The 13,060-nt window shown below is 34.4% G+C and overlaps 1 protein-coding gene across 9 annotated transcripts in view; it reads left to right on the forward strand.

Annotated features, from left to right (window-relative positions):
• PPHLN1 (periphilin 1) overlaps nucleotides 1-13,060 on the forward strand; it is a 138,414-nt gene that overhangs the window by 22,101 nt on the left and 103,253 nt on the right. For 5 of the 9 annotated variants that reach the window (XM_024740439.1, XM_024740440.1, XM_024740441.1 and 2 more), the window contains 2 exons: nucleotides 2,641-2,805; nucleotides 5,444-5,505. In XM_024740439.1, the coding sequence (XP_024596207.1) occupies nucleotides 2,641-2,805; nucleotides 5,444-5,505 (227 nt within the window). The remainder of the gene's footprint in view (nucleotides 1-2,640; nucleotides 2,806-5,443; nucleotides 5,506-13,060) is intronic. The other 4 variants (XM_024740445.1, XM_024740446.1, XM_024740447.1 and 1 more) reach the window with 1 other exon arrangement.

Genomic DNA, 13,060 nt, shown 5'->3' on the forward strand with positions numbered 1-13,060 from the left:
GGTCTGACTGATCATACCATTAACACTATGGAGAAGCAAATCCGATGGATCCATCTGCATTTTAAATAATAGAAATGTTTCTATTCCATTGAGTTTATTTTTTAATTAATTGAAAATGATCCTGTTGTCCTTAAAAACACTCTATAACATATTCTTCATAAGTCATAATTTTTATTTCTGGTTTATGTATTATGGTGCCATTGTTTTCCAAAACATTTCTAAAAAGGAGGTTCCAAACATCAGTATCTGAAGCCTTGTGTACTTCCATTAGCATTTAGGAAGGAAAATTACATATTTATAGCTTAATGTAAGATTTGTACAAGAATTTCAAACAGTGGTGGTGTTTCCATTCAGATCTGGCTTTGTAAGTAATATAAAATACTGTTTGAACTTTCTTAATAATATAAGCTTTTGAAAGAGAAATTCTGAAATCTTTGCCTCTCATCATGGATTTTATCGGAAAGAAAAAAATTCTTGAATGGTATATCTTGAATGGTATGAGCTATGAACTCTCTGAAAATAGTCTTGCTTTGTCACAGACTCCTACAGTCATCTTCGTTTCCTTAAATCTTTTCATAGAATGAGGGAATTTTCCTTAAGATTAGATGCCTACAGAGCAGAGATGGTATAATGTTACTTACATTTGAAGACTTTCTCAAAACATAAAGGAAATGCCAGTTTCATCTTCATTGCTAGATGTAAGAACTGTCATTAGGAGATTTTTTTCTTTTGCTGATTAACAAGTTTGGAATGATTATTTCCATTTGTATTATTTTGTAGAAACAATTTGTTAAATATATAACTAAATGTGACTTGAGTTTTACTTCTTTGAAAGTTTTACCATATACATTTTAAAATCCTGAAATAACTTTGTAGTAATTTGGGGGAGTTGAACACAGAAACAGGCTGCTTGGTAAAGTAATAAGCTGTCTATTAATAGAAGCATTAATAGGCGTATATGCTCACCCCACCATCCCTTCACCAAAGCATGTACAAACAAGGGTGTTGTGGAGTGGAATTTTATGGTTTCTTGAAACTGGAGAAATCAGTGATTCTAATTTTATGTATAATAAATTTTGAAATAGAAAATGCTATAAATTGTAATGTTAATTTTGGCTTAATGCCAATTTTTTTAAAGAAACTCAGTATTTGTTTAGATTTAATTGAAATCTCTGTGAAAGATAGTGTTTAGAAGAAAGAGTCAATAAATTCATTTGTGTACTATATTTTATGTAATCATACAGAATATATATTACAATTTAATGTCTAACATACTAAAGAAGGAAACCAAGTTGTATCCCCATAGAAAAAAATTAGGTAGGTCATTTTAACTGTCAAATAGATATGAACTATTGATTTTATTTTTTCCTAGCACATTGACAAATTTCCTACCCATCGGGAAATTTGAATTGGATGTGATTATTTATATCTGAATAGTTGTAGTTATTAATGCTAAGAAGTAATGTAAGGAAATAGACACTTTGAGGAATTTAGTGTTTCACTTAGACTTGCAAAAATAGTAATCAAAATAGCAAACATTTTTTGAGCACTTAGTGTGTCCTGCTGTGCTAAATGTTTTACAATTTGGTTTTTATTTAATCCTCACAACTCCATGAGGTAGGTAACTAATATTAATCTCATTTTGCAGATAATGAAACTGAGACTTAAGGTGGTAAAATAACCAGCCCTGAACATTGGGCATTATATTTTGGTTTTTCATTTTGTGAAATTAGTTAACTGATATTGATCATATCGTATACTTAGATAGCTTGCCAGTTTCTTTCCCATATACCTCATCTGATATTGATAAACATAGCAAGATTGCTTAAGACCAGATTGTTTACAGATATATGTTCTGTAGCTCTCCAGTTCTTCTTGTTGATAATCATTTTTGTTTAGTTATTTTACAGCAGCTTCTTGTCTAAGACAGGTGTTCTTGTCTAAGACAGGTGTTCTTGTCTAAGACAGGTGTTCTCCCTCTGTCCAGTTTCCCAACTCCCACTAAGAATCCATTCAGCTGCTAAAACTTTAAAACATTAACGTATTACTTTGAAAATTAGTTCAAATTTTATAACGAGTTTTATTTTGCTTCAAAACTCGTGATGTCCAAGTCTCTCCTCTCTCTAGTGCTGCTGGAGAAATGGCAAAATGTTTCCTCTAGATCTTTCTAGCTCAGTATTACCTCCCTGTTTGCTGTTGGTTATGTGTAAAAATCTTATATTTCTTCTGAACAGTACTTCAAACACAGTAGACCCAAGATGTGTGCTATCTTAAATGGTTTTACTTATAAAATTCCTAGACAGTTAGGGATTAGAGCTACTGTAACATTCTCACTTTTGTAGTTTATTTTTTATTAAAACAATAATATTGTACTTTTTCTTTTACTTATGATTGGTTTTTTGCATTGCTGCATGTTACTTTAAACACCTGGCTTTCTTCGTTGAACAGTTTTATTTCCTTTAATTCATGTGAAGACCTTACTATTAGTTATAGTCATGTTATTTCATTAATGCATTTTTGTTTGTTTATACATTTACTCTATTTGATTAAGGATAAGAACTCCTGTGCTTTTTTAAAAACCTTTCCAAAACCAAATAGAGAAGTTAGTGATTTTTATATATTTCTTTTTGTCTGTTTTAGGATGGCTACCGTAGAGTAGTTAATATTGTGCCAAAGAAACCACCACTGCTAGACAGACCTGGTGAAGGAAGCTACAGTAGATATTACAGTCATGTTGGTTACCGAGAATATGACGAGGGCCGCAGTTTTTCTCATGATCGAAGAAGTGGTCCACCTCACAGAGGAGTATGTAAATTTCCCCCATGTACTAATTGTTATTTTTTATAAGTTTAAAAAATCATGTAATTTTTGGAATTTATGTGACTGGCCATGAAGGCAGTTGAATAAACACTTCCTGCTTGATGCTCTGTTGACTTGCCTGCTGGAGCTGTCAAATGGGAACTGGTAGTCAAGAATCTTGGGGTGCTGGACAAAGTGGGTAAGCCCTCTGGATAGCTCTATCTAAATTACATTAATTCCAACTAGCCTGCTTTTTTATCCCCTAAATTGGCAAGGATTTGCAGAACCAGATAAAGGTAATCTTATCTATTGCTTTTGTATTCAATAAGTGATAACCAGGTAGTTATCTTTTACTAGATGTGCCCACTTACAGTTACTTTATTTTTATCATGATGAAATGCTGTGGGTAAGGTTGGGTTAAGGTTGTTGAGACTCAGTCTCATTTTTGTTATTATTAAAGTCTACTTCCTAACTCAGATTAGAAAGCCCTCAAAACATTGCCTTTCCTATAATAAGCACTTGTTAAGTGTTAGCCATTATTGCTATTATTATTATGTTTTTTCTCTTGAGCATCTTTAGTAATCTAGAAGTATATATTTAATGTTGCAATAATCTGTTATTGAACTTGATTAAACTATTCCTTGATGCACTTCCTTTGACCTAGCTTGCATGTTTATAACATTCCTTTGCTAAACCATTTTCCTACATTTTCTCCTTCCCTTATATATAATGTTTAACTAACAGTACATATTCAGACGTTGCTTATGATAAATTTGACCTCACAGTAGCCATTGGAATTAGTTTCCTTACTTTACACCTGAGGAAATGGAGCTAAGGTGATTTACCCAAGATAAGTATGTATGGGAGTTTAGTTCTTTTACTACCACATCATCGTGACCCTTGACAATTCTAAAGTGGCAGTGAGACTATTCAATATTTTCTTGTGTTTGTTTTTAAGTTTGGGGTGTTATAGCGTCCTTACTTCTCAATAGAATTGATTTTTATTTTGTTCAATTTTAATGTCATGCTGTTCCTTTAGGAAGAAGGGTTTGGTATTGAAAAGTAAATACTATGTGTTATCTCTGTTTTAGAAATGCTGGATTTTGCCATCAGAGCCATTCTTCCAGGTAGTCTCAAGGAGAAACAGTTTGGCCTTTGCATAAACAGTTGTTATCCCTCTTAGGAAAACCCTGTGGCCATTTAGTGTAGACAGGGAATTTTGGATTCATTGGACCAATTTGCATTTGAAGCCGTATGGACAAGATTTTTTTCTAAAACCTTGCAGCATAATAGTGCCTCGATAATATGTTTTACTATTGTTGTTACAAATTGTGTTTATTCGTACTTGACACATTTTCTCTTTAAATTTTCTTCAAACAAACAAGCAGGCCCACTTGAGATCCTTAGGATTCTCATGATGCTAATTCTTACCTAGAGTTCAGTTAGTATAAAACAAACTGCTTACTTGATCCAATATTCTCTTATAGCTATTGAGTTTTTTCTTTTGTTTGTTAATAGTTTAATGTTGGGAAGGAAAATGATGAATACATTTTACTTCTTTAAGAATAGAGTACGTGATGCTAAAGAGGAGGATGAAGATAGTATTTATTTTAGGTGAATCAGTGTTTCTGATTGTAGGTAATGCACATGTTACAGTTGTCCCTCGATATCAGGGGATTGGTTACAGGACCCACCAGGATACCAAAACCTGAGGTTGCTCAAGTCCCTTATATAAAACGGCATAGTATTTGCATATAACCTATGCATATCTTCCGTATACTTTAAATCGTCTCTAGATTATTTATAATACCTAATACAACATAGTGCTATGTAAATAGTGGCTGGCATGCAGCAAATTTAAGTTTTGCTTTTTGGAACTTTCTAGAATTCCCCCTTCCCCAGTATTTTTGAGCCGACGCAGAACCTGTGGGTATGGACGGCTGATTGTACATTGTTCTTTGTATAATTTTAAAGTAATTGAGTATGGATTACCATGTGGTTCTTTTATATGTATCTTTTCCAAATTTGTTTTAGAGGACAACGTGTACTTTCTTTGATTAATTTTAAACTTAGTGCCACATCTTGTTCTAATATAGCTTATCAGTAAGTGTTGATTTCTTATTATATTGTTTCCAGTTGTGGTTTTTAATGGGAGGTAGGTTGAGAAAAGGAAACTTGAACAAGAAGAGTGGAAAAGTGACAAGTTCTTCATTGGTCTTGAATGTGAAAATTGCTGAGCAAACTTGACAGAGGAAGAATAAAATGAAAGGTTGAGAAATGTGTGCTTGGCTAAATTTAAATTGAACCTTTGTTCTCGAACAGACTTTCTGTGTTGTGAATATTGGCATGTGCTTTTGGTAATAAGGCTGTTTGTGCCTACCAAAGAAATACTTTAAGTATTTTAATAGAGATAAATGGTACCACAGGTTCTCAGTCTACCAAATTAGTTGTTGAAATGGATGACTTGCGGTATCCTTTTTACTTTTTTATGCCTTTGAAGCTCAGAGAAATTTAGAAAGGTGTCTTTGCCCTCATATTATTTTGGTCTTAGAGACTAGTTTCCAGTAGTTCTGTTAGATACATATATACCCTACCTGACCAAAATAATGTAAATGAATAGCTAAGTAACGTTTTTCTGTTATAGGATGAATCTGGCTATCGGTGGACAAGAGATGATCATTCTGCAAGCCGACAGCCTGAATACAGGTAAAAAGATAAAAATAACATAATTACTTTGATATTTGCCTCACCGAGATGTCTGCTATTGAAATCTAACCTCAAGGCACATCAATGAAATATTTAATAGGATTTAAAAATTTGAAAGCAACTAGCATTATATTGTTTTTGTGACTGTGTAATATATTAATGGCACTAATAGCTAGTGTTCTGTATCTCTTGGCATTTTGTAATTGACAGTAAAAATATATATTTAAAAATATTTAAACTCTTGTTATATTCTTCTCTAATTATTTAATTATTCTTAATGGGTCATGTGGATTATAAGGTATGTATTTGCTTAATTAGAAAATAAGGCATTTTTTCCAGAAGTATCCTTCTTGAAAATATTTGAGTCATTACAAATTGTCTCCTATTAAAAAGCATCTCTCAGTTGCTTTATCTTGATCAATTAAGTTCTGTTGGGAAAATGCATTTTCGAAGGACCTTGATCATTGTTAGCTTTGATTACTTAATGGAAGCATTTGATAGAATAGTTAGAAAAAAAGATGGACGTATTTAACCAGGTTGATAGTTGTTTTTTTTAATGATTTCACTCTGGTAGTGTTGGAAGTTGTAAAAGGAGCCTTTTAAAGATCTCTTATAGACTGTCAGACAAGAACCCCAAACTCATGGAGAATGGCAAGGAGTAACTGCCACAGCTCCATAGGTGCCAGAAGTAGACAGCTGGATTCAGTGGATAAGAGCAGGGCAGTTAATTACTCATAGCACAGCAGACAGAAGGGGCATCAGCATGGCAGTATTGGTTTCCTGCCCCCAGGTCCCACAGGGTGATGTGATCAGCAGAGATGGTGGCTATGCATTGCAGCTAAGGAACCCAGAGTTAAGTGCTAGGTACCTTTTGTTGCAATCAGGAAGCAAGCCAGTCCTTTCCCAGGGAGTAAGCAGTCACATGGTAATTATGCTGTGGTCACCTTGACCTGTTGAACTGTCTCTTGACCAGTTACAGAAACTCTTCAGTATCCCTGGATGGTTAGGTCTTTCAGTTTGGTATGTATGGCAGGCATGTACAAGGATGTTCAGAACTCATGGCAGACTGCCTCTCTCAAAAGAAGCAACAGAGATAATAGATGCTGAAAAATACTTTGATAAAATGTAACACTCAGTAATTATAAAAACTGTCAGCCAGCTAGGAATAGAAGAGAATTTCCTTTATTTGATAGGCATTTGCTATACTGAATGGTAAAGTTAGAAGCATTCTCCTTAAAACCAGAACAAAGCAATAATGCCTGTTTTCACTGCTTCTATTCATTATGGTAATGGTGGTCTCAACACCTTCAGTAAGACAAGAAAAATGAAGGTTAAGGGTTAGAATGAAAGAAACAAAACTATTTACAGATTGTATAATTATCTATGCAGAAAATCCAAAGGAGTCTATAAACTATAGAACTACTAGGATATTAGCAAAGTTCAGTATAATAAAATCAACTATCAGCAGCATAAATTAGACAACGTAATTTAAAAATACTATAGCAGGGACTTCCCTGGTGGTGCAGTGGTTTAGAATCTGCCTGCCAATGCAGGGGATACAGGTTTAAGCCCTGGTCCAGGAAGATCCCACATGCCACGGAGCAGCTAAGCTCATGCGCCACAACTACTGAACCTGCGCTCTAGAGCCCGCAAGCCACAACTACTGAGCCTGCATGCCACAACTACTGAAGCCCGCATGCCTAGAGCCTGTGCTCTGCAACAAGAGAAGCCACCGCAATGAGAAGTCCACACACCTCAACGAAGAGTAGCCCTGGCTCGCTGCAACTACAGAAAGCTCATGTGCAGCAACGAAGACCCAACACAGCCAAAATATATATTAATTAATTAATTAATTACAAAAATACTATAGTACGAAAACTATAAGGAGTAATAAGAATAAATTTAACTGAAGTGTGTGAGACCTATTTGGATGAAATTACAAGTCATTTCTAAGGAACATTTTAAAGTCCTGAGTAAAAGGAGCAGCACAGCATCCTTGGCTATGAAGAGACGGTATCACAAATATGCCATTTCTCTTCAGATTCAGGTGTGAATTCAATGTGGTTCCAGTCTAAATTCTAGGTTTTTTTTTTTTTTTTTTGCATAGAAGTTGGCAAACTGATTCTAAAATTAATATGAAGAGTGAGGGGCCAAATAGCAAAAATAGTATTGAAAAACGTGTGAAGACTGAATATGCCATATAGCAAAACTTATTAAAGCTGTAGTAATGTAAACAGTGAAACAGAATAGGGAATCTGGAAGCAAACCTAGATATTGAAAAACATGTGAAGACTGAATATGCCATATATCAAAATTTATTAAAGCTGTAGTAGTGTAAACAGTGAAATAGAATAGGGAATCTGGAAGCAAACCTAGATATTGAAAAACATGTGAAGACTGAATATACCATATATCAAAACTTAATTAAAGCTGTAGTAATGTAAACAGTGAAATAGAATAGGGAATCTGGAAGCAAACCTAGATATGTTGAGGAATTTAGGATATTAGTAGTATTAAAAATCAAATGGGGAAAGAATGAACTTTTTAATAAATAGTACTGGGACAAACTGCTATCCACTTGGGGGAAAAAAAATGTGAAATTGGAAGTCTGGCATGTCAACATAAATAATCTGATATAATAGAGACCTGAATATGAAAAGCAAAATTAAAAAAAAAACACACCACAGCTTTTGGTTAGATTAGCTAATGGTTTATATTTCTCCCTAAATAAACAGCTCTTCTGTTTTTTGAAACAGCTCTTGGATTATTTTAATTCTGTTGTTTTTCATTGTTTAAAATAAGAGTTTCTGTTTTTATCTTTTTTCTTTTTGAGCATTTTTTCCCCTGTGCCTGTGTATAATTTTACATAAATGAAGTAAAATCATATATGTGACTCCTCAGTCTTAACAGCTATATTAACAGCTTGGTGTATATTCTACTTTTCTCCATATTCATAGGCATTTGGGGTATTTGATTTTTGTTAATGAGATCATGTTACACACACTTTTCTCTAAGTTGCTTTTCTCCTTCAGAGGCTTGTGAAAATCCCTCCGAGTTATTTGGTTTACCTTTAATTTGAATCTTTTTACTGGCCAAGTAATGTTCCATTTTGTGGCTATACCAAATAATTTAGTTGTTCACCTATTGATGAATATTCACGCTGTTTCCAATACAAAACAGTGCTGCAATAAATCTGAGTACATAATATCTTTAAGAAACAGTACTTTGGTTTCTATGGGATAGATTGCCAAAAGTGGAGTTTCTGGGTCAAAGGGCATATATATTTTAAATTTTAATAGATGTTTCCAGTTTGCTTTCTAAAAGCCTAAAACACTTATGCTTTCATTTTAAAACTCTAATATTTTAATTCAAGTTTAATTTGTTTTCCTTTTTTTTCTTTTCTTTTTTTTTGCGGTACACGGGCCTCTCACTGTTGTGGCCTCTCCCGTTGCGGAGCACAGGCTCCGGACGCGCAGGCTCAGTGGCCATGGCTCACGGGCCCAGCCGCTGAGCTGCATGTGGGATCTTCCCGGACTGGGGCATGAACCCGTGTCCCCTGCATCGGCAGGCAGACTCTCAACCACTGCGCCACCAGGGAAGCCCTGTTTTTCTTTTTTATTTCTCATTGGTGAAGCAGTTTTTATTTTTTTAATTTTTATTGGAGTATAATTGATTTACAATGTTGTGTTAGTTTCAGGTGTACAGCAAAGTGAATCAATTATACATATATCCACTCTTTTTTTTTTTTTCAGATTCTTTCCCCATATAGGCCATTACAGAGTATTGAATAGAGTTCCCTGTGCTATACAGCAGGTTATTAGTTATCTATTTTATATATAGTATTGTAAATGTCAATCACAACGTCCCAATTTAACCGCCCCCCCAGTCCACTGGTGACCATAAGTTTGTTTTCTACATCCGTGACTTTACTTCTGTTTTGTAAATAAGTTCATTTGTACTCTTTTTTTAGCCTCCACATATAAGATTTAGATTCCACAAATATCATGATATTTGTCTTTCTGTGTCTGACTTACTTCACTCAGTATGACAGTCTCTAGGTTCGTCCATGTTGCTGCAGATGGCATTATTTTGTTCTTTTTTATGGCTGAGTAATATTCCATTGTATGTATATGTACTATATCTTCTTTACCCATTCCTCTGTTGATGGACATTTAGGTTGCTTCCATGTCCTGGCTATTGTAAATAGCGCTGCAGTGAACATTGGAGTGCATGTATCTTTTCGAGTTATGGTTTTCTCTGGGTATATGCCCAGGAGTGGGATTGCTGAGTCATATGGTAGTTCTCTTCTTAGTTTTTTAAGGAACCTCCATACTGTTCTCCATAGTGGCTATACCAGTTTACATTCCTGCCAGCAGTGTAGGAAGATTCCCTTTTCTCCACATCCTCTCCGCATTTATTGTTTGTAGATGTTTTTGTTGATGGCCATTCTTACCCTTGTGAAGTGTTTTTCTTATTTATTAACATAAGTAAAGTTTTGAAATTTCCTTTAAGCATTGTTGTAACTGTATCCCACTGATTCAGATATGTAGCAATTTTATACTGATTCTGACATAGTATATTCTAGTTATTCTGTGATCAGAGAATGTTCCCTGTATTCTTACTCTGCTGTTTGAAATTCATTGATCATTAGTTGATCAGTTTTCTTATCTGTACCATGAGCATTAAAATAAGATATTTTCTTCTTGAATTTTTTCTGGATATATACATGCATCTCAGTGTTCATAGAAGCACTATTTATAATAGCCGGGACATGGAAGCAACCCAAGTGCCCATCAACAGATGAATGAATTAAGAAGACATGGTATATATATATATATATATACAATAGAATATTACTGAACTATAAAAAAAGAATGAAATACTGCCATTTGCAGCAACATGGATGGACCTAGAGAATATTATGCTAGGTGAAATAAGTCAGAGAAAGACAAGTGCTGTATCACTTAAATGTGGTATCTAACAAATAATACAAAAGAATGTATATACAAAACGGAAACAGATTCACTGTTATAGAAAACAAACTGGTTACCTAAAGGGAGAGGGAAGGTGGAAGGGACAAATTAGAGGTATGGGATTAACAGATACAAACTACTGTGTATTAGTATAAAACAGATAAAAAACAACTATATACTGGGTTGGCCAAAAGGTTCATTCGGTTTTTTTCCGTAAGATGGCTCTAGTAGAACTTAGTTGTCTTTAACTTCATTCGAAACAATTTTGTTAGATTGTATGTGACCGCTGTCATATCAGCGTGCATTAAAAAAAAAGACATCAAAATTGGTGAATTTTTATGTAGCCATTTTAATACTGAAGATGGAAGAAAAAAAGCAACATTTTTGGCATATTATGCTTTATTATTTCAAGAAAGGTGAAAACGCAACTGAAACGCAAAAAAGATTTATGCAGTATATGGAGAAGGTGCTGTGACTGATAGAACATGTCAAAAGTGGTTTGGGAAGTTTCGTGTTTGAGATTTCTCGCTGGACGATGCTCCACTCGCGGGTAGACCATTTGAAGTTGATAGCGATCAAATTGAGACATTAATTGAGAACAATCAACATTATACCACATGGGAGATAGCCGACATACTCAAAATATCCAAATCAAGCATTGAAAATCAATTACACCAGCTTGGCTATGTTAATCACTTTGATATTTGGGTTCCACATAAGCAAAACGAAAAAAACCTCCTTGACCATATTTCCTCATGCGATTCTCTACTTAAACGTAATGAAAACGTTCTGTTTTTAAAACAAATTGTGTCGGGCAATGAAAAGTGGATACTGTACAACAATGTGGAGCAAGAGATCGTGGGGCAAGTGAAATGAACCACCACCAACCACACCAAAGGCCAGTCTTCATCAAAGAAGGTGATGTTGTGTATATGGTAGGATTATGAGCTCCTTCTGGAAAACCAAATGATTAATTCCAACAAATACTACTCCCAGCTAGACCAACTGAAAGCAGCACTTGACAAAAAGCATCTGGAATTAGTCAACAGAAAATGCATAATCTTCCATCAGGATAACACAAGAACGCATGTTTCTTTAATGACCAAGCAAAAACTTACAGTTTGGCTGGGAAGTTCTGATTCATCTGCCATATTCACCAGACATTGCACCTTCAGATTTCCATTTATTTTGGTCTTTACAAAATTCTCTTAATGGACAAAATTTCAGTTCCCTGGAAGACTGTGAAAGGCATCTGGAACAGTTCTTTGCTCAAAAAGATAAAAAGTTTTGGGAAGATGGAATTATGAAGTTGCCTGAAAAACGGCAGAAGGTAGTGAAACAAAAAGGTGAATACGTTGTTCAATAAAGTTCTTGGTGAAAATGAAAAATGTGTCTTTTATTTTTACTTAAAAACCGAAGGCACTTTTTGGCCAGCCCAATACTATATAGCATAGGGAATTATACCCATTATCTTGAAGTAACCTGTAATGGAATATAAACTGCAAAAATACTGAATCACTGTGCTGCACACCTGAAACTAACACAATATTGTAAATCAACTATACTTCAACTTTAAAAAAGGATTAAGTGATTTTACACATACAATGCATATTTTACCATGCCTGTCACATAGTAATCATTTAATAAATGTTAACTGTGGAAAAAAAGCAAGGTATATTCTCTTTTCAGGGTATAGAGTTAATTCTATATGGTATATTCATTCATTTGGTAAGTGTTTACTATGTCAGGTACTCTTCTAGCCTCTGGAGACAATAAGCTCCTACTTTCACGAAGCCTACATTTTACTATAGATTATAGATAGTAAACAGATAAAAAACAAAACATAATTTTTATGAAGAAAAATAAAACAGGGTAGTGGAGTAGAAAGTGCTTCTACTTCAGTACCTTCCTGTACCTTCACTTGATGTCTGGATGTCTTCAGTAACATTTCACATTTTACACTATCACAAAAACTATAGCTTTTACTGGCTGGCATCTTTCTGGAGCTTCTACCTAAAAGACTTTGTGAGTGGAAAATAGCTGTTGTTCTAGGGGGAAAAAATTACTGCATTGTAAACCAGACAAAGAGAGTAGTTGTGTATTTTTGTAAAAGAATAATGTTCTGAGCAATTAGGAGAACCATGCTAGTCAGTGTTTTGGTTTTTGTCAGTGGGGTATACATAATAATTCCTTATTGTGGGAAGGAAATATTAGAACATTTAAAATATTTCATTTGAAACAGTTTTTAAAATTTAAAAAAGTTGCAAGAATAATTCAAAGAATTCCTGTAATCCTTCACCAGAGACCCCATTAATGTCTCCAACACTGCCCCAGTAATGCACTTTATAGCAGAAAGATCTATCTGACCTCATGGGTCATGCTTTTGTAGACTTCCTTAATCTGGAACAGTTTCTCAGTCTTTCCTTGATTTTTATGGCTGTTTTTGGCAAAATGAATACAGGACAGACATTTTATAGAATGTTTCTCAATTTGGGTTTTTCTGTTGTTTCTTCGTGATCAGATCCAGGTTATGCATTTTTTTCTGATGCAGTTTCTGAAGTGATGCTGTGTTCTTTTTATTG

This window comes from Neophocaena asiaeorientalis, unplaced genomic scaffold, assembly GCF_003031525.2.
Source record: "Neophocaena asiaeorientalis asiaeorientalis breed wild unplaced genomic scaffold, Neophocaena_asiaeorientalis_V1.1 scaffold340, whole genome shotgun sequence".
Taxonomy (NCBI): domain Eukaryota; kingdom Metazoa; phylum Chordata; class Mammalia; order Artiodactyla; family Phocoenidae; genus Neophocaena; species Neophocaena asiaeorientalis.